The 19095-nt window shown below is 45.4% G+C and overlaps 1 protein-coding gene across 1 annotated transcript in view; it reads right to left on the bottom strand.

The window, feature by feature from the left end:
• Window positions 1-1387: 1387 nt before the first annotated feature.
• The window catches only part of LOC100380451 (cyclin-dependent kinase 17), a 36374-nt gene continuing 18666 nt past the window's right edge, over window positions 1388-19095 (bottom strand). Inside the window, exons 2-14 of the mRNA XM_045698504.1 lie at window positions 10635-10813; window positions 10226-10387; window positions 9244-9408; window positions 7584-7717; window positions 5343-5468; window positions 5064-5120; window positions 4834-4948; window positions 4523-4617; window positions 4310-4372; window positions 3957-4192; window positions 3472-3569; window positions 1722-1867; window positions 1388-1529 (exon numbers count right to left, since the gene is read on the bottom strand). Coding sequence (XP_045554460.1) covers window positions 1863-1867; window positions 3472-3569; window positions 3957-4192; window positions 4310-4372; window positions 4523-4617; window positions 4834-4948; window positions 5064-5120; window positions 5343-5468; window positions 7584-7717; window positions 9244-9408; window positions 10226-10352 — 1221 coding nt within the window. The 5' untranslated portion in view covers window positions 10353-10387; window positions 10635-10813 and the 3' untranslated portion in view covers window positions 1388-1529; window positions 1722-1862. The remainder of the gene's footprint in view (window positions 1530-1721; window positions 1868-3471; window positions 3570-3956; window positions 4193-4309; window positions 4373-4522; window positions 4618-4833; window positions 4949-5063; window positions 5121-5342; window positions 5469-7583; window positions 7718-9243; window positions 9409-10225; window positions 10388-10634; window positions 10814-19095) is intronic.

The raw sequence follows: 19095 nt of genomic DNA on the forward strand, positions 1-19095 counted from the left end.
GCTCTTATCCAGAGCGACTTACAAATTGGTGCATTCACCTTATGATATCCAGTGGAACAACCACTTTACAATAGTGCATCTAAATCTTTTAGGGGGGGGGTTAGAAGGATTACTTTATCCTATCCTAGCTATTCCTTAAAGAGGTGGGGTTTCAGCATGGGGGTGGAAACATCATGCTTTGGGGCTGTTTTTCTGCAAAGGGACCAGGACGACTGATCCGTGTAAAGGAAAGAATGAATGGGGCCATGTATAGTGAGATTTTGAGTGAAAATCTCCTTCCATCAGCAAGGGCATTGAAGATGAAACGTGGCTGGGTCTTTCAGCATGACAATGAAGCATTTCAAGGTCCTGGAGTGGCCTTGCCAGTCTCCAGATCTCAACCCCATAGAAAATCTTTGGAGGGAGTTGAAAGTCCGTGTTGCCCAGCGACAACCCCAAAACATCACTCCTCTAGAGGAGATCTGCATGGAGGAATGGGCCAAAATACCAGCAACAGTGTGTGAAAACCTTGTGAAGACTTACAGAAAACGTTTGACCTGTGTCATTGCCAACAAAGGGTATATAAAAGTATTGAGAAACTTTTGTTATTGACCAAATACTTATTTTCCACCATTATTTGCAAATAAATTCATAAAAAAATCCTACAATGTGATTTTTCTGGATTTCTTTCTCATTTTCTGGATTTCTTTCTCATTTTGTCTGTCATAGTTGAAGTGTACCTATTGTCACGTCCTGACCAGCAGAGGGCGTAATTGTGTTAGTCTTGGTCAGGATGTGGCAGGGGGTTTGTGTTTGTTAAATGTTGTGTGGGTGATTGGACTCCCAATTGAAGGCAGGTGTGTTGAGTTGCCTTTGATTGGGAGTCCTATATAGGAGTGTGTTTTTTTTGGGGGGGGTTGTGGGTAGTTGTTTGTGAGCCTGCTACACTGTTGCCGTTGTGAGTATTTGTTTATTGTTTTGCCTGTGGATGCTTTACTTAAGTTTATTAAAAGAAACTATGAGTATCCACATTCCCGCTGCGCCTTGGTCCATTCTTGATGACGGTTGTGACACCTATGATAAATTACAGACCTCTCATCTTTTTAAGTGGGAAAACTTGCACAATTGGTGGCTGACTAAATACTTTTTTGCCCCACTGTATATGTATATATACACACACACTCCATCGTTATTTTCCAAGTCTCTTCTTTTGTTATACAAAATCTAGCTAAAACTACAGATAGTCATCCATCCTCCAAACATTCATTTCTCTATTAATAAGCTGAATGTCTGGTCTAGCCAGAGAACTAACCTTGTGAACATTATCCTTCCCTTTCTCTCACCTGTCCTTTCCCTTCTCCTTCTCCTCCCTCCAGCTCCTCCACCTTCATGCTGAGCTCCTGGTTGTGCGAGGTAGAGGGCCTCCACAAGGCCGCACGCCTCATCAAGCCTCCCCTCCAGGAACTCCTTCTCCTCCCTCTGCTTCTCCCTCCACACAGACAAACCTTCGAAGCGCTCCTTCATCGACATGTTAGTCTGCTTCAGCGCCTCTACAGGGAAAGATACACAGAGAGGACATTACTGTAAAACACACACTGACAGAGCAGTCAATAACATAATCAGCCATTGCAAGACAATCAGAACCTCATATGCCATAACATCCCAATGTCTCCGCCCCATACAGTAGATTTTCAATAAGCTTTAAGGCTGAAACACATTCTGGTCCCCTCTCCATGTCTCACCCTTCAGGTCTCGGTTCTCCTGGATGAGATGGTTCATCTGCTGCAGCGTTTCCTCCAGGGTGCCTGTGGAGGGGATGTGGCCGGGGTGAGAGCTAGGACCCCGGGAGATGTCCCCGTTCACCATGGGGGAGCTGGACGCCATCACTCTACAGCAAGATGAGGCGGTGTGGAGACATGCAAGTGGACAATACATTCTCAGACCATGGAATACACTAGAATGAGAATAGGGACTCTGATTCTAGGGAAGGCTAGGACAATCACACTATATATATATTCTCTAGAGCTGCATGCATCAAAACAACAAACAGCACACGCCGTGTCAGAGGTGTGAAGGAATACTATTGCACAATGACTCATGTACACCGGGCAATAGCCGTTATTGAATAATCTTATCAGCAGCTGTCATGTGTCAGGCGGCTCCTCACAGTGCCCACCAGAGAGAGGCCAGCAGCCTGCCTGAGTTGGCTGGCCACTTTTCATGTCATTTAATAAACTGATAGTATATTGTAGCGATGTTAAAGCAACACCTAGCGAACTCTTCAAGAGGTTCGGACCTTTTGGTGCAACGGACCTCTTCGCGTAACTCACGTGTTTCCCAAACTCCGTGGACGTTTTCATTTCTGCCCTAGCACTGCAGAAAGGATTCAAATCATCAACTAATCATCAAGCTTTGGGCAAAAACCAAAACGTGCACCCCTTTGAGTTCCAAGGATGGAGTTTGGGAAACACTGGTTAACCGTTAAGGCACGTGTCAAACTCATTCCCTGGAGGGCCAATTGTCTGCTGGTTTTCACTTCTCCCTTGTACTTGATGAATTAAGGTCACTGATTGGTTAAGAACTCCCATCACTTGGCTGTAGGTCTTAATTGCACACAAATTGAAAGGAGAAACCAAAAACCAGCAGTCACTCATATGCTTAACACCCCGGCAGTCCTACAATCTAAGCTAGACTATTTTGCCTGTCCAAAGAATTTGTGGTAGACGTTCCACTCACAGATCATCAGTGGTGGAAAAACGACCCAATTGTCATACTTGAGTAAAAGTAAAGATACCGTAAGTATCGAAATAATTTCTTGTTTTTTTTAAATGTACAGATAATCAGGGTCACACTCCAACACTCAGACATGATTTACAAACAAAGCATTTGTGTTTAGTGAGTTCACCAGATCAGAGGCAGTAGGGTTGACTAGGGATTTTGTCTTTAAGTGCATGAATTAGACTATTTTCCTGTCCTTCTAAACATTCAAAATGTAACGAGTACTTTTGGGTGTCAGGGAAAATGTATGGAGTAACAAGTATTATTTTCTTTAGGAATATAGTGGAGTAAAAGTTGTCTGAAATACAAATAGTAAAGTAAAATAGATACCCCCCAAAACACTACTTTACACCGCTGCAAATTACTCGCATATTGCCAATAAAATCATAGAAAAATGTATACCTAGTGTATACTTAGTTTACATTTTCTGTTGAAATGATCATACACATTATTTGATACGTTTATTTCATTTTATTGACTGGCGCCTCTAAAGTAGGAATGGCTCATTTTAATATAGGCAACAGCCGTTGTGCTAATATTTGCACACAGTTGGTGAATATCAAACATGGTTTGTGCTATCGGGATCCGAGATCAAGAACATATTGAATTTGAAAGGTTAAAGTAAGAGTTAGAGGTTAGATTAGACACGAGGTGGTGCTAGGTCAGTGGGTTAGATAGGCTGTAACATCCAATCAGGCTGTATTCTGTCCTCACCCAGCAGTCTGAATATGAGGTGGAGCTCGTCCTCTACGGTGGAGCCAGGAAACAGGGGCCGACCTGCAGCCATCTCGTAAAATATACACCCCACACCCCTACACAGAGAGAGAGAGAGAGAGAGAGAGAGAGAGAGAATTACACACAGCTTGTTCACACACACACACGAAAATAGAGGCTAGGGAGTAGGATGAAGGAGTTAGGATGTATAGCACTTAATCAAAGTTTACATGTGTAAAATACATTGAATGAAGTGGTTGTAGTTGCTAGGGTGTAAGGATATAGGGCCCTAAAACCTGGACCTCGAAGCCAGTTCCACTGCTTTTTATTTTATTCTTCCTCTCTAATAAGGGACTGATAGAGACCTGGGACACCAGGTGGGTGCAATTCATTATCAGGTAGACGAGAAAACCAGCAATACTCCGAACCTCCAGAGTAGGATTTGCTTACCCTTGGCGTAGGTTGTTAGGATGTAGTGTTCTTACCACATGTCAATCTGTGTGGAGGAGCCTAGCAGGACGTCAGGTGGCCGGTACCACAGAGTCACCACCTCGTTGGAGTACGTCTTAGTGGGGACAGACTTTGCCCGCACCAGACCAAAGTCAGCCAGTTTGAGTTCCCCTCTCTCGTTGATGAGCAGGTTCTGGGGCTTTAGGTCTCTGTGGAGAACCTTCCGCTTGTGGCAGTACGCCAACCCCCGCAAAATCTGGAACAAGAAGATCTAGAACCGCACAAACAACACATGCAATGTTAACCACTATTATGCAAGTGCTTTTATCTAAAGTGACTTACAGTACAGTGCAGTGAGTGCTAGGTTATTAGTCTTGGTCATACTCACCTTGACATTGTGCATGCTCATGATGTTACCACAGTCATCCATGTACTGCTTCAGGTCTTTATCCTGCACAGGAAGTGAGGACAGCAGTCAGTCAGACAGGACAGGAAGTACATGTACAACAGCCTACTTAGGACAACAAACCTCTCAGATAATTGGGGCAGATATTTGACTACAAAGACCAGCATGCAGTGTGAGCAATTTAGTGATTCTCACCAGGTACTCGAAGACCAGTGTCAGGCTCTTGTCTGTGTGGACAATGTCATGTAAGGTCACGATGTTGGCATGTTTCAGGTCCTTCAGTAACGACACTGGAGAGTGGGAAGGAAAGAAAGGGATGAGGGAGAGCAAGAGAAGGGGTAATATATTGACAAAGAGGAGGAACAATAGTGAATGAGAAAGAGCTAAGAGTGATAAAGAATAAAAGATAGAATGTAGCATTGAAATCAGTAATAGGAGGATGAGGGTGCGGAAAAGAAGCGGGGATAAAGTGAGAGAGGAGGAAAGGTAGAGAGGTATAGACTCACCTTCTCTGATGGCGGTGCAGGGTGCTCCCTCTTCGTGCTCCAGCCTAATCTCCTTTAGCGCCACCAGGTTGTCAGTCAGCTTACTGCGCCCCTTAAATACTGTAGCATAGGTCCCCTATAGAAAAAAACTAACTGGTTATGACCGGAGTCAAAACAAAATAACTTTCAGGAACCTCTTGTGTAAAGCATGTTTTCTGATTTTATAGGAGTGTTTGTGTGTGTTCTCTGACCTCTCCCAGTTTGTCCAGTTTGATGTAGGTCTCCAGCTTCCCAAAACCAATCTCTGACTGAAAAACAGAAATAAAGAGATCATCTTCCATGTTGTTTGTCTTTTTTTCTGTGTTGAATGAAGTGTGTACAGGATACCTTCATTCACTACACAAAATTACATACAGAGACAGTCCAATTCAACCTCATGCCTGTTGCCAGAAAGGAGGGCGGTACCTGAACACTGTTGGGCAATAATGTTATATGCCTTCAATCACTCTCTCTCTCACAAACACACGTACCAGTGAGGCCCTGCGTGAGAGTCGGCTGAGGGGCTGGTCGAAGGTAGGGCTGCTCAGCTGCAGCTTCTCCAGGTAACCATCAGGGATACGGATGTCAGCAGGCAGAGACAGACGCTTGTTCAGGTCCTACACACACACACACAAAATTGGGTTAGAGACCTAACATACACATCACATATATCATGTGTCCTATCGAATACTGCGTCTGTCTGTGTGTGAGACATGTAGACAGCAGAAAGCTCCATGACTACACCCACACACTTTGTCCTAGAAATTACTCTCCCCTCCCACTCACCCCAGAAAGAAAGACAGAAGAATAGAGGCGCTTATACAAAAATAATCCATACATGAAAATTGTTATTGAAGAGAAAACATGGCATCGCACACTCAACACAAAACAAGAGTGACAAAAACAACATAGATAAGCAAACAAGCAGCTTCACACACTAATGACACAAAAGCACACCCACCATGGGTATCACACAACACACTTGTATACCGCCTGCCATCTCTCCCCCATACAAACAGATCAAAAGACAGCATCATGTTCTCGCTATAGCTAGTGATATGAATCAGTGTATTGTTACAGCCTACTAACCCCATCAACACGCCGCTTCAAAGGGAACAAATGGGCAGAATGATATGTACCCACATGAGTGTTTGTGTGAATCTGGTTAGATGTAGTAACCGAGATGACGTGTGTGTGTGTGTCTGTGTGTGAGTGATTATTCAGATATCTGATGATTCCCATCTAAAAAGGTCAAGCACCTCTTGTGCCTCCGCTCAGACTAATAAAATAAACACTTGGCATCAAGGAGAAATAGATAAATCCGTGTGTGTGTAATACCATAATACTGATATACAGGTAGTCAAGTACTGCTTACACTTCTCCAGACTGACCACCAGGTGGCAGAATATCAGCAGGCTGATGAAACAGCATTCCTACCAGTGATTCTATAGGAACTCCGTAAACAGAACCAGTGAGACTAGCATGAACCCTGCACTAAATATATAGTATAAATTCTAACAGTCCATGGGACACCAGGAACTAAGTCATAATTCACTCACATAGAAAATAGCAAAAAGAACACAGCTTAAACATACAGAAATAAAGCAAAAACGAGTCACAGAGACAAAAGGAAAAACATCCCCTGGCTTAAAGAGCGACTGAACATACGCCGATTGGCACGTGTGGTTTCTGTTGCTTATTAGAAAAACAAGACTTCAGTATTGGAGGTGTTTGTCCCCCATGAGACACTGTAGACGCGGAATTTCACTTCCTAAAAATCCCCAGAATGAATCTAAGATAATTACAGATTTATTGAGTTATTTTTTAAAGTTATCGCCGATGATGTTTTAGTTACACAAATTTACATCTAACCAAGGTGTTTGGTGCAGTATTTTTCAAGTAAAAAAATGCGCGATGCACTGTCTTATGTAAACAAAGCCGGAACTGCTGGGCAGGTCTGTCACTGTTTATGCAAGTGGATAGAGAGCAATCACCGCAGCTGTTCACCCCATGTTAGTGGGCAAACGGACATCGTTAAATTAAAACTCAACCTTCATTTACCCGTTGTGAAGCACGGATGAGACTTACTTTATCACCAAAATTATCCTATTTACACTTTGTAGCAAATTTTGACACTAGAATAACTTTTTCGAATTCATACTGATGCCACATCAGTGCGTTTTCAAAGGGATTCATATCTTTTTAAAGGCAGTCCCTCTTTAAATCCCAGGTTCTCACTGAGCTATGTGGAGCAGTCTCTCTCCATCCCACTCTCTGTCCGAGGTTCCTCTCAGGATTGTTGACCAGCTATGTGGCAGGGGATCGTCTGGAATGTCAGCAGTCAGAGGCCAAGCTTGCCGCAGATTACTGTCACATGACAACATTCCATTAGTCAGTCGGTCTGTTTGTGGCCTGAACCAGCTCATACTTTCCACCCTGCCTGCCATCAACCCTCCTCTTTCTCCATCCCTCTGTCTTCCTTTCTCTATCCCACTACCTCCCTTTCCCTCCACATCTCTCCCCCGATCTCTCTACCCTCTTCCTCCCTGGTAACAGGTTTCATATCAGTATTCAGAGTCAGACAGTGAAAGCCTCTTAAAGTGTTCCCTGTTTATCTCTCCTCCCCACAACACCAACAGAGAAAGAGCGGGGAGGACAGAGATGGGGAGCAGGGAGAGGTGTAGTTCCCTTCTAGAGAGACAGGGATTGGTGGTGGTAGTGGGAGGGTGTACCTCCATGGAGATGCGTCGTTGCACCCTGTTCCTCAGACACACCCCGGTGGGTGACTGCACCTCGTCTGACGACGTCCCAGACGCCTGGTCACTCTCCCCGTCTGAGCCCATCTTCAGGTTCTCATGGACGATGTCTTGGAAGGAGAGGAAGAGGAGAAAGAGGGAGGAAGAGTTACAGTTTAGAAGCTGAACTTGCTCAATTTCAACATTTTGCCTGGCAAATGACACTCATGATCTTCTATGAGATACACATGGCAAGGATTTGCTATAGCTTGTGTCAAACTGAGTCAGTAGTCTGCTGTTTTTTAGTAAGAATGAGAGAATAAGTTAGAGACAGAGAGAGGAGTGCTTTATCTCATTCTGTCAACAGTTATAGTTTATGGCCTGGTCCTGACCCTACAACCTCTCCTTCTCTCTCAAGTTCCCTTCTTTAATTATCCTGCCGTCTCTCTCTCCTTCTCTCACCCCTTCCCCCTCTCACCCCACAGGACAAAGATGAAACACTAACCAACTCTGCTTCCTCCAGGATCATAAAAAACTACAGCCTCTGGTCAAGAGCATGGTGTGTGGTGTGTGTGTGTGGGGGTGGGGTGGACTAATGAACACACACACAGTGTGTTAATGAGTAGCTGTATCTGAGTGTGCTGGCACATATTCTCTCTGTCAACACCTCCAACCCAGCAGCCTGTCGTCATATCATCCCATAACATCCAGCACACTGCACTACTGTCATCACCCTCTCCCTCCTTTCTGCTTCTCTCTCCAGCCGTCCATCTCCTTCTCCACCTACACCTCCTTTCTTTCCAACTCCACTCTCTTTGGTCCTATTTCTCCCTCTCTCTCTCTCTCTCACACTCTGTTCTTCGAGGTAAACAGGTATATAACAGTGTGTTCTAATCTAGTTCCATCCTGTCCCAGATAGACTTGCCTGATTGTCTGTTCCCCCCCAATATCCCCAAACCCATGTAACTCTAACTGGGACACAGTTCAGTCTGAGGTGAAGTTCCTCATGACAACTTATAGACAAGACCGCAGGCCAAAATAGTTGGCTCACCCTGGAGACCAGAGAACAGCTATCGTCATGGTGATGGCTCAGAGAAAACATTTGTCCTCAGACACACACAAATGTATGAAATCACACAAACATCAAACTTTTAGATGCAAATATACACCCGCACAAACACACAGTGTAGAATGAGAACGGTTGACTCATGCAAAAACACTTAATTGAGAGGAAGGTTGGAGATAAAGATGGAGAGACAGCCGAGTCTGGTGTTGTGTGTGATGAAAAGTCACACCATGACCGTGTCAGGATGGAACTCTCAGGGGCTATGACTAACTTCCTGTTTGTCCTCTGTCGCCATCTGCTCTTTCTCTGTCACTTCCTGGTGCACAGGCACGAGTATGCCCATCTCCACGGCAACTCACCTTGGCAGCTGGGTGACGACCGGGTGGCATGACCATGAAGGAGAACAGGCTGCTTATAGTGGTGCTGCTAGTGGGTGTGTAATTAGTAAATATGGCTGCATGTTTGAATGAGTGTGTGTATGTATGACATGTCTGCGCGTGCATATGAGTGTGTGTGCAAGCATGTGTGCCGTTAGTGTATACGTGCTTGTGCATCCCTGAGTCTGTTTGTTTTGCTCTCTGTGTAACTCACCGAGGCGGCTGCCATTGCTGGGGAAGGTCATGAAGGAACCCAGGCTTCCTCCGATGACACTGTGTGGTCTGCGGAGGGGGGGCTTCTTGAAGGAGCCGGTGTACTGGTGCAGGAACGAGTGCATGCTGTGAGAGGAGGGCGGTCGTCCATTACGCACGATCGGCTCTGCAAGGAGAAACATTATGTCAATCAATCAGCCCATCTATCCATCCATCCGATTCATCACACAATCTACCAATGAATCAGTTATTTGTACTGATCGGTCTTCTGTTGAGCAGAATTCAGTAAACAGAGTGCTTCCTTGTTTTATATAAAAACAGCAGAAAATAACACTTATGCAACCTAAAGTAGGCCAGAGGATGTTAGCTTCAGACATTTTGGGCTGTTGCGGTATATTTGTGAGAGTGTTTTCCTTTTCTGTGTGATGTCTTTTCCACAAACATTGTGGCAGCGTCACCTGCCGTCCCCCCTGCGTTGTGTGTGTGTGTCCCAGTAGGCGTTTCATCCCACCAGGCTGCTTCTGTTGTTACATAAGGACATAAAGAGCTACTCTCTAGGACACGATCACTCACACTGCTGCTCGCTCTCGCTTTCCCTGTGTGTCAATTTCCCCTCTCGATGTCTCTCACCCAGTTCCTTTGGTCTCACTCTAATCACTTCAGATGGCAAGAAAGGATACCATTGGCTGCCAGCTACATCAAACATTTCAACTGTATCCTCAGGGTGACCCAAGGGCCCTAGTGTGCGTGTCCACTGGCTGTCTGTATCCTTCTCTACTGGCATTCAGTCAAGAGTCACTTCAGAATAGTAACATTATCAGTCTCTTATCACTGGGACTTGCACAGAGCACAGTAGGCGTGTGTGTGTGCTCTGTTTGTTAACTAATACAATCTCTAATACACACACACACACACACACACACACACACACACACACACACACACACACACACACACACACACACACACACACACCTACTGACCGTTGTCCTTGTTGCCGCCGTCCTCGATGGTCATCTGCTCGGCCAGTTCAGACAGAGACTCGTCTATGGTGTGGCTGGAGCGCAGAGTTAGAGACAGACGCCGCTTAAACCTCTTCATCTTCTCCATCACACACTCCTCAGGGTTGGCTGAGCTGGCAGGGCCTGTAGGGCACAGAGGGCAAAGGTCAGCACTGGACCCACACACACGTTTTAGGTGGCAAGGCGTAAACAAGTAACTTGTAATTGTCTCGATAAGAAAAGATGGCGCCGAAGAACATGGCTGACGTTGTACATTGTCCCTACCAATTGTGCAATTTTGTTAGTTAAAACTTATTTTGTACATAATATTGCTGCTACCGTCTCTTATGTCCGAAAATAACTTCTGGACATCAGAAAAGTGATTACTCACTGGAATAAACTTTTTCCTTTAACGAGTCCAACGAGAAGGATATCCTGCTTTCACTGGAACAGGCCTAGATCCACGCCTTTTGTGAGAAGAAAAGACGCCAGAAAAGGAGACGCAGATCGGGGATCCTTCTGAAAAGCCGGTGGCGAGCGAGTAACTCCCAATGCCTTCCATTCTCCTTGCTAACGTGCAAATGTTAGAAAACAAAATTGATGAACAACAATTAAGATTATCCTACCAACGGGAAATTATAAACTGTAACATCTTATGTTTCACATAGACGTGGCTGAACGAAGAAACTGACAATATAGAGCTGGCAGGGATTTTCCATGCACCGGCAGAACAGAGACGCTACCTCTGGTAAAACCAGGGGTGCGGGTGTGTGTCTATTTGTCAATAATAGCTGGTGCGCGATGTCTAATATTAAAGAAGTCTCGAGGTATTGCGTGCCTGAGGTAGATTACCTTATAGTACCTTATGATAAGTTGTCGACCACACTATCTACCAAGAGAGTTCACATCTGTATTATTCGTAGCCGTCTATTTACCACCAGAAAGCGAAGCTGGCACTAAGAACGCGCTCAACCAACTCCATAAGGCAAGAAGCAAATTAGAAAATGCTCACCAAGAAGCGGCGCTCCTAGTGGCTAGGGACTTTAATGCAGGCAAACTTAAATCTGTTTTACCAAATTTTTACCAGCATGTCACATGTGCAACCAGAGAAGAAAACAATCCTAGACAACATTTACACCACACACAGAGATGCATACAAGGCTCTCCCCCACCCTCCATTTGGCAAATCTGACCACAATTCTATCCTCCTGATTCCTGCTTACAAGCAAAAACTAAAGCAGGAAATACCAGTGACTCGCTCAATACGGAAGTGGTCAGATGACACGGATGCTACGCTACAGGACTGTTTTGCTAGCACAGACTGGAATATGTTCCGGGATTCAACCAACGGCATTGAGTAACACACCACCTCAGTCATCGGCTTCACCTATAAGTGCATCGATGACGTCGTCGCCACAGTGACTGTACGTACATATCCCAATCAGAAGCCATGGATTACAGGCAACATCCGCATCGAGCTAAAGGCTAGAGCTGCTGCTTTCAAGGAGCGGGAGACTAATCTGAACGCTTATAAGAAATCCCGCTATGCCCTCAGATGAACCATCAAACAAGCAAAGCGTCAATACAGGATTAAGATTGAATCCTACTACACCGGCTCTGACGCTCGTCGGATGTGGCAGAGCTTGAAAACTATTACGGACTACAAAAGGGAAACCCAGACGCGAGCTGCCCAGTGACGTGAGCCTACCAGATGAGCTAAATGCCTTGTATGCTCGCGTCGAGGCAAGCAACACTGAAGCATGCACAAGAGCACCAGCTGTTCTGGATGACTGTGTGATAACGCTCTCGGTAGCTGATGTGAACAAAAGCTTTAAAACAGGTCAACATTCACAAAGCCGCTGGGCCAGACGGATTACCAGGACGTGTACTCAAAGCATCCGCAGACCAACTGTCAAGTGTCTTCACTGACATTTTCAACCTCTCCCTGACCGAGTCTAATACCTACATGTTTTAAGCAGACCACAATAGTCCCTGTGCCCAAGGAAGCGAAGGTACCCTCCCTAAATGATTACCGCTCCGTGGCACTCACGTCGGTAGCCATGAAGTGTCTTGTACTGAGTCCCCTCCTGTATTCCCTGTTCACCCACGACTGCGTGGCCAAACACGACTCCAACATCATCATTAAGTTCACTGACGACACAACAGTGGTAGGCTGATCACCGACAACAATGAGATGGCCTATAGGGAGGAGGTCAGAGAACTGGCAGTGTGGTGCCAGGACAACAACATCTCCCTCAATGTGAGCAAGACAAAGGAGCTGATCGTGGACTACAGGAAAAGGCGAGCCAAACAGGCCCCCATTAACCTCTCTAGGGTAGGTGGCACCAAATCGTCCCACCTACGTAACAGCCAGTGTAATCCCGTGGCGCGTTATTCAAAAACCACAAAAAAATGCAAAAACAAAAATTTTTCAAACATATGACTATTTTACACCATTTTAAAGACAAGACTCTCGTTAATCTAATCACACTGTCCGATTTCAAAAAGGCTTTACAACGAAAGCAAAACTTTAGATTATGTCAGCAGAGTACCCAGCCAGAAATAATCAGACACCCATTTTTCAAGCTAGCATATAATGTCACATAAACCCAAACCACAGCTAAATGCAGCACTAACCTTTGATGATCTTCATCAGATGACAACCCTAGGACATTATGTTATACAATACATGCATGTTTTGTTCAATCAAGTTCATATTTATATCAAAAACCAGCTTTTTACATTAGCATGTGACTAGCATGTGACTAGCATTCCCACCGAACACTGCCGGTGAATTTACTAAATTACTCACGATAAAACGTTCACAAAAAGCATAACAATTATTTTAAGAATTATAGATACAGAACTCCTCTATGCACTCGATATGTCCGATTTTAAAATAGCTTTTCGGTGAAAGCACATTTTGCAATATTCTCAGTAGATAGCCCGGCATCACAGGGCTAGCTATTTAGACACCCAGCAAGTTTAGCACTCACCAAAGTCAGATTTACTATAAGAAAAATGTTATTACCTTTGCTGTCTTCGTCAGAATGCACTCCCAGGACTTCTACTTCAATAACAAATGTTGGTTTGGTTCAAAATAATCCATAGTTATATCCAAACAGCGGCGTTTTGTTCGTGCGTTCAAGACACTATCCGAAAGGGTAAATAAGGGTGACGAGCATGGCGCAATTCGTGACAAAAAAATTCAAAATATTCCATTACCGTACTTCGAAGCATGTCAACCGCTGTTTAAAATCAATTTTTATGCAATTTTTCTCATAAAAAAGCGATAATATTCCGACCGGGAATCTGCGTTTAGGTAAACAGACGAAAGAAAATAAAGCATGGGGTCGACTCGGGCACGCGCCTAAGCCCATAGTACTCTGATCGGCCACTTGCCAAAAGCGATAATGTGTTTCAGCCAGAGGCTGCCTCGATATCGTTCAGCTTTTTCCCGGGCTCTGAGAGCCTATGGGAGCCGTAGGAAGTGTCACGTTAGAGCAAAGATCCTCCGTCTTCAATAAAAAGAGCCAAGATGAAACACAACTTGTCAGACAGGCCACTTCCTGCATGGAATCTTCTCAGGTTTTGGCCTGCCATTTGAGTTCTGTTATACTCACAGACACCATTCAAACAGTTTTAGAAACTTTAGGGTGTTTTCTATCCAAAGCCAATAATTATATGCATATTCTAGTTACTGGGCAGGAGTAGTAACCAGATTAAATCGGGTACGTTTTTTATCCGGCCGTGTCAATACTGCCCCCTAGCCCTAACAGGTTAACATCGACAGGGCTATAGTGGAGCGGGTCGAGAATTTCAAGTTCCTTGGTGTCCACATCACCAACGAACTATCATGGTCTAAACATACCAAGACAGTCGTGAAGAGGGCACGACAAAAACTTTTCCCCCTCAGGAGAGTGAAAAGACTTGGCATGGGTCCCCAGATCCTCAAAAAGTGCTACAGCTGCAACATCAAGAGCATCCTGACCGGTTGCATCACCGCCTGGTATGCTAACTGCTTGGCATCTGACCGTAAGGCGCTAGAGGGTAGTGCGAATGGCCCAGTACATCACTGGGGCCAAGCTTCCTGCCATCCAGGACCTATATAATAGGAGATGTCAGAGGAAAGCCCATAAAATTGTCAGAGACTCCAGTCACCCAAGTTATAGACGGTTTTCACTGCTACCGCACGGCAAGCGGTACCGGAGCAACAAGTCGAGGACAAAAGGCTCCTCAACAGCTTCTACTACCAAGCCATAAGACTGCTGAACAATGAATAAAATCGCCAAAATAGTACACTGCTGCTACTCGCTGTTTATTATCATCACTTCACCCCCACCAACATGTACAAATGACCTCAAATAACCTGTATCCCCGCACACTGACTGTATATAGCATCGTTATTGTTATTCTTATTGTGTTACTCTTAATTATTACTTTTTTATTTTAGTCTACTTGGTAAATATTTTCTTAACTCTTGAACTGCGCTGTTGGTTAAGGGCTTGTAAGTAAGCATTTCACGGTAAAGTCTACACTTGTTGTATTTGGAGCACGTGGCAAATAAAGTTTGATTTTATTTATTTGACTACAAATCAAGTGACTATACTAAGTGACTATGCATAGGTAACAAACAAACAGCGAGTTGCAGCAGTGTACAATGGGGGGGTGTCAATGTAAATTGTCCGGTGCCGATTTTTAATGATTTGATTTGTTCAGCAGTCTAATGGCTTGGGGGTAGAAGCTGTTGAGGAGCCTTTTGGTTCTAGACTTGGCGCTCCGGTACTGCTTGCCGTGCGGGAGCAGAGAAAACAGTCAATAACTTGGGTGACTGGAGTCTCTGACAATTTTATGGGCTTTCCTCTGACACCGCCTATTATATAGGTCCTGGATGGCAGGAAGCTTGGCCCCAGTGATGTACTGGTCCGTTCGCACTACCCTCTGTAGCGCCTTACGGTCAGATACCAAGCAGTTAATATACCAGGCGGTGATGCAACCGGTCAGGATGCTCTTGATGTTGCAGCTGTAGAGCCTTTTGAGGATCTGGGGGCCCATAAAAAATATTTTCAGTCTCCAGAGGGGGAAAAGGTTTTGTCGTGCCCTCTTCACGACTGTCTTGGTATGTTTGGACCATGATAGTTTGTTGGTGATGTGAAAAACAAGGAACTTGAAACTCTCGACCCGCTCCACTACATCCCCGTCGACGTTAATGGGGGCCTGTTCGGCCCGCCTTTTCCTGATGTCTACGATCAGCTCCTTTGTCTTGCTCACATTGAGGGAGCGGTTGTTGTCCTGGCACCACACTGCCAGTTCTCTGACCTCCTCCCTATAGGCCGTCTCATCATTGTCGGTGATCAGGTCACCACTGTTGTTTCATCAGCAAATTTAATGATGGTGTTGGAGTCGTGTTTGGCCACACAGTCGTGGGTGAACAGAGAATACAGGACGAGACTAAGTACACACCCCTGAGGGGCCCCAGTGTTAAGGATCAGCGTGGCAGATGTGTTGTTGCCTACTCTTACCACCTGGGGGCGGCACGTCAGGAAGTCCAGGATCCAGTTGCAGAGGGAGGTGTTTAGTCTCAGAATCCTTAGCTTAGTGATGAGCTTCGTGGGCCCTATGGTGTTGAACGCTGAGCTGTAGTCAATGAACCGTATTCTCACATAGGTGTTCCTTTCATCCAGGTGAGAAAGGGCAGTGTGGAGTGCGATTGCTTCATCTGTGGATCTGTTGGGGCGGTATGCAAATTAGAGTGGGTCTAGGGTGTCTGGGAGGATGCTGTTGATGTGAGCCATGACCAGCCTTTCAAAGCACTTCATGGCTACAGACGTGAGTGCCACGGAGCGGTAATCATTTAGGCAGGTTACCTTCACTTCCTTGGGCACAGGGACCATGGTGGTCTGCTTGAAACATGTAGGTATTACAGACTTGGTCAGGGAGAGGTTGAAAATGTCAGTGAAGACACTTGACATTTGGTCCGCACATGCTTTGAGTACACGTCCTGGTAATCCGTCGGGCCCAGCGGCTTTGTGAATGTTGACCTGTTTAAAGGTTTTGTTCACATCGGCTACCGAGAGTGTTATCACACAGTCATCCAGAACAGCTGGTGCTCTCGTGTATGCTTCAGCGTTGCTTGCCTCGACGCGAGCATACAAGGCATTTAGCTTGTCTGGTAGGCTCGCGTCACTGGGCAGCTCACGTCTGGGTTTCCCTTTTGTAGTCCGTAATAGTTTTCAAGCCCTGCAACATCCGACGAGCGTCAGAGCCGGTGTAGTAGGATTCAATCTTAATCCTGTATTGGCACTTTGCTTGTTTAATGGTTTGTCTGAGGGCATAGCGGGATTTCTTATAAGCATCCGGATTAGTCTGCCGCTCCTTGAAAGCAGCAGCTCTAGCCTTTAGCTCGATGCGGATGTTGCCTGTAATCCATGGCTTCTGGTTGGGAAATGTACGTACAGTCACTGTGGCGACGACGTCATCGATGCACTTATAGATGAAGCCGATGACTGAGGTGGTGTATTCCTCAATGTCATTGGTTGAATCCCGGAACATATTCCAGTCTGTGCTAGCAAAACAGTCCTGTAGCGTAGCATCCGTGTCATCTGACCACTTCCGTATTGAGCGAGTCACTGGTACTTCCTGCTTTAGTTTTTGCTTGTAAGCAGGAATCAGGAGGATAGAATTGTGGTCAGATTTGCCAAATGGAGGGTGGGGGAGAGCCTTGTATGCATCTCTGTGTGTGGTGTAAATGTTGTCTAGGATTGTTTTCTTCTCTGGTTGCACATGTGACATGCTGGCAAAAATGTGGTAAAACTGATTTAAGTTTGCCTGCATTAAAGTCCCCAGCCACTAGGAGCGCCGCTTATGGGTGAGCATTTTCTTCTTTGCTTATTGCCTTGAGAGCGGTCTTAGTGTCAGCTTCGTTCTGTGGTGGTAAATAGACGGCTACGAATAATATAGATGAGAACTCTCTCAAATGTTGCTCACATAGCAACATGCTAGCTTCCTTATCTTGATAGTGGTACAGCTGGGTTGGAGTAAGTACGTTGTGTTGTTGTGACCATGTTATTATTCCAGTATGGACTTATATTGTACATGCTACCAACACATGAACACACATAGGACAGTGAGAAGCCCAATTCTTAAGCTGCAAGAGTATGCATGAGAGGCCGAGAACACACGGGTGTGCTAAAATAGCACCCTTCATAAATAAACTACGCCTCCTTTTAATCTAATATTTATGATGAGTAGATGAATACTGCAGTCACCACACCTCTCCTCAGCACTCAGTTAGGGCCTTCATAAAGCACAAATTAAACATGAATTTAACATCCAAACATGAATACTGCTTTCCTTAATTGCAAACAAAATGCATTAACACACACACACACACACACACACACACACATTTTATCAAGGCCATCTACTGTGGCTAAAATGACATAATGAGAGGTGCAATCCAGAGGTGAACTTGAAATCCACAGTACCAGCTACATATAGGAATAGCAGTCACAGTCACAGTCACACACACACACAGTCACACACACACACACACACACACACACACACACACTGACCTCACCATCAGTGTCCTCACCATCAGTGTCCTCAGATTGGCCACACCCTAAGTAACAGCAGTGGTCGTCATGTGGTTATGTCTTGTTGTGTGATTGGTGGGCTGCAGTGACAGATCTGGTCCAGTGGCTGCAGTGATTGGCCGAGGCAGGCTGGTTGGCTGAGTGTGATGGGAGGTTAAAAGGCCACAGACTGGGAGAACTGGCCACATTCCATAGCAACACAAATACCTGCCTAGTCCGATGGTATGGCTGTGTTGTGTGTGCATCCATCCGTGTAGGATCTACTGTATGTGTGTAAGTATCAATTAATTATGTGTTGTGTGGATATGTTAGTGTATGATTTGTGTGTGTATGGTAAATATACATAAATGTATGTAGAATACAGTATGTGTGTATGTATCAGTGTATGGTTTGGGTATCAGTATGTATGTGTGTGTGTGTGTGTGTGTGTGTGTGTGTGTATGTATGTATCAGTATGTGTGTGCGTGCGCGCGCATGCTGACACAGCAGTTAGCCAGGTCATAGGAAACACCTTGCTCGCTCTGCCTCAGGCCAGTTTCCCTGCCCATTGTGTTGCCGCGGTGACACCCCTCGGACGAGCGGGACCCACCCTTCTAACCCCCTCACACCATCCCGTACAGGACACAGTGATAACACACTGCCAGCTAGCAGTGACGGTTGCGGTGTGTGTGTGTCTTCTCTCTCTCTCTCTCTCTCTCTCTCTCTCTCTCTCTCTCCAGTTAGCCACTACAGCAAGAAAACATCCTAACACAGCACTAACCTCACATCAGACAGACAGACAGACACAAGAAGAGGACCAAGATTATCTAACTATCCATCTCTCCAGCCATCTACACTATATATACAAAAGTATGTAGACACCCCTTCAAATGAATGGATTTGGCTATTTCAGCCACACCCGTTGCTGACAGGTGTATGTAATCAAGCACACAGCCATGCAATCTCCGTAGACAAACATCAGCAGTCATAGGATGTCACCTTTCCAACGAGTCAGTTCGTCAAATTTCTGCCTTGCTAGAGATGCCTCGGTCAACTGTAAGTGCTGTTATTGTGAAGTGGAAACGTCTAGGAGCAACAATGGCTCAGTCGCAAAGTGGTAGGCCACACAAGCTCACAGAACGGGACCGCCGAGGTGCTGAAGTGACTGTTAGCCAGCCCTAATCGCCCAACATCAATGCCCACCCTCACTAATGCTCATGGCTGAATGGAAGCAAGTCCCAGCAGCAATGTTACAACATCTAGTGGAAAGCCTTC

Source organism: Salmo salar, chromosome ssa17 (assembly GCF_905237065.1).
Source record: "Salmo salar chromosome ssa17, Ssal_v3.1, whole genome shotgun sequence".
NCBI classification, from domain to species: Eukaryota; Metazoa; Chordata; class Actinopteri; order Salmoniformes; family Salmonidae; genus Salmo; species Salmo salar.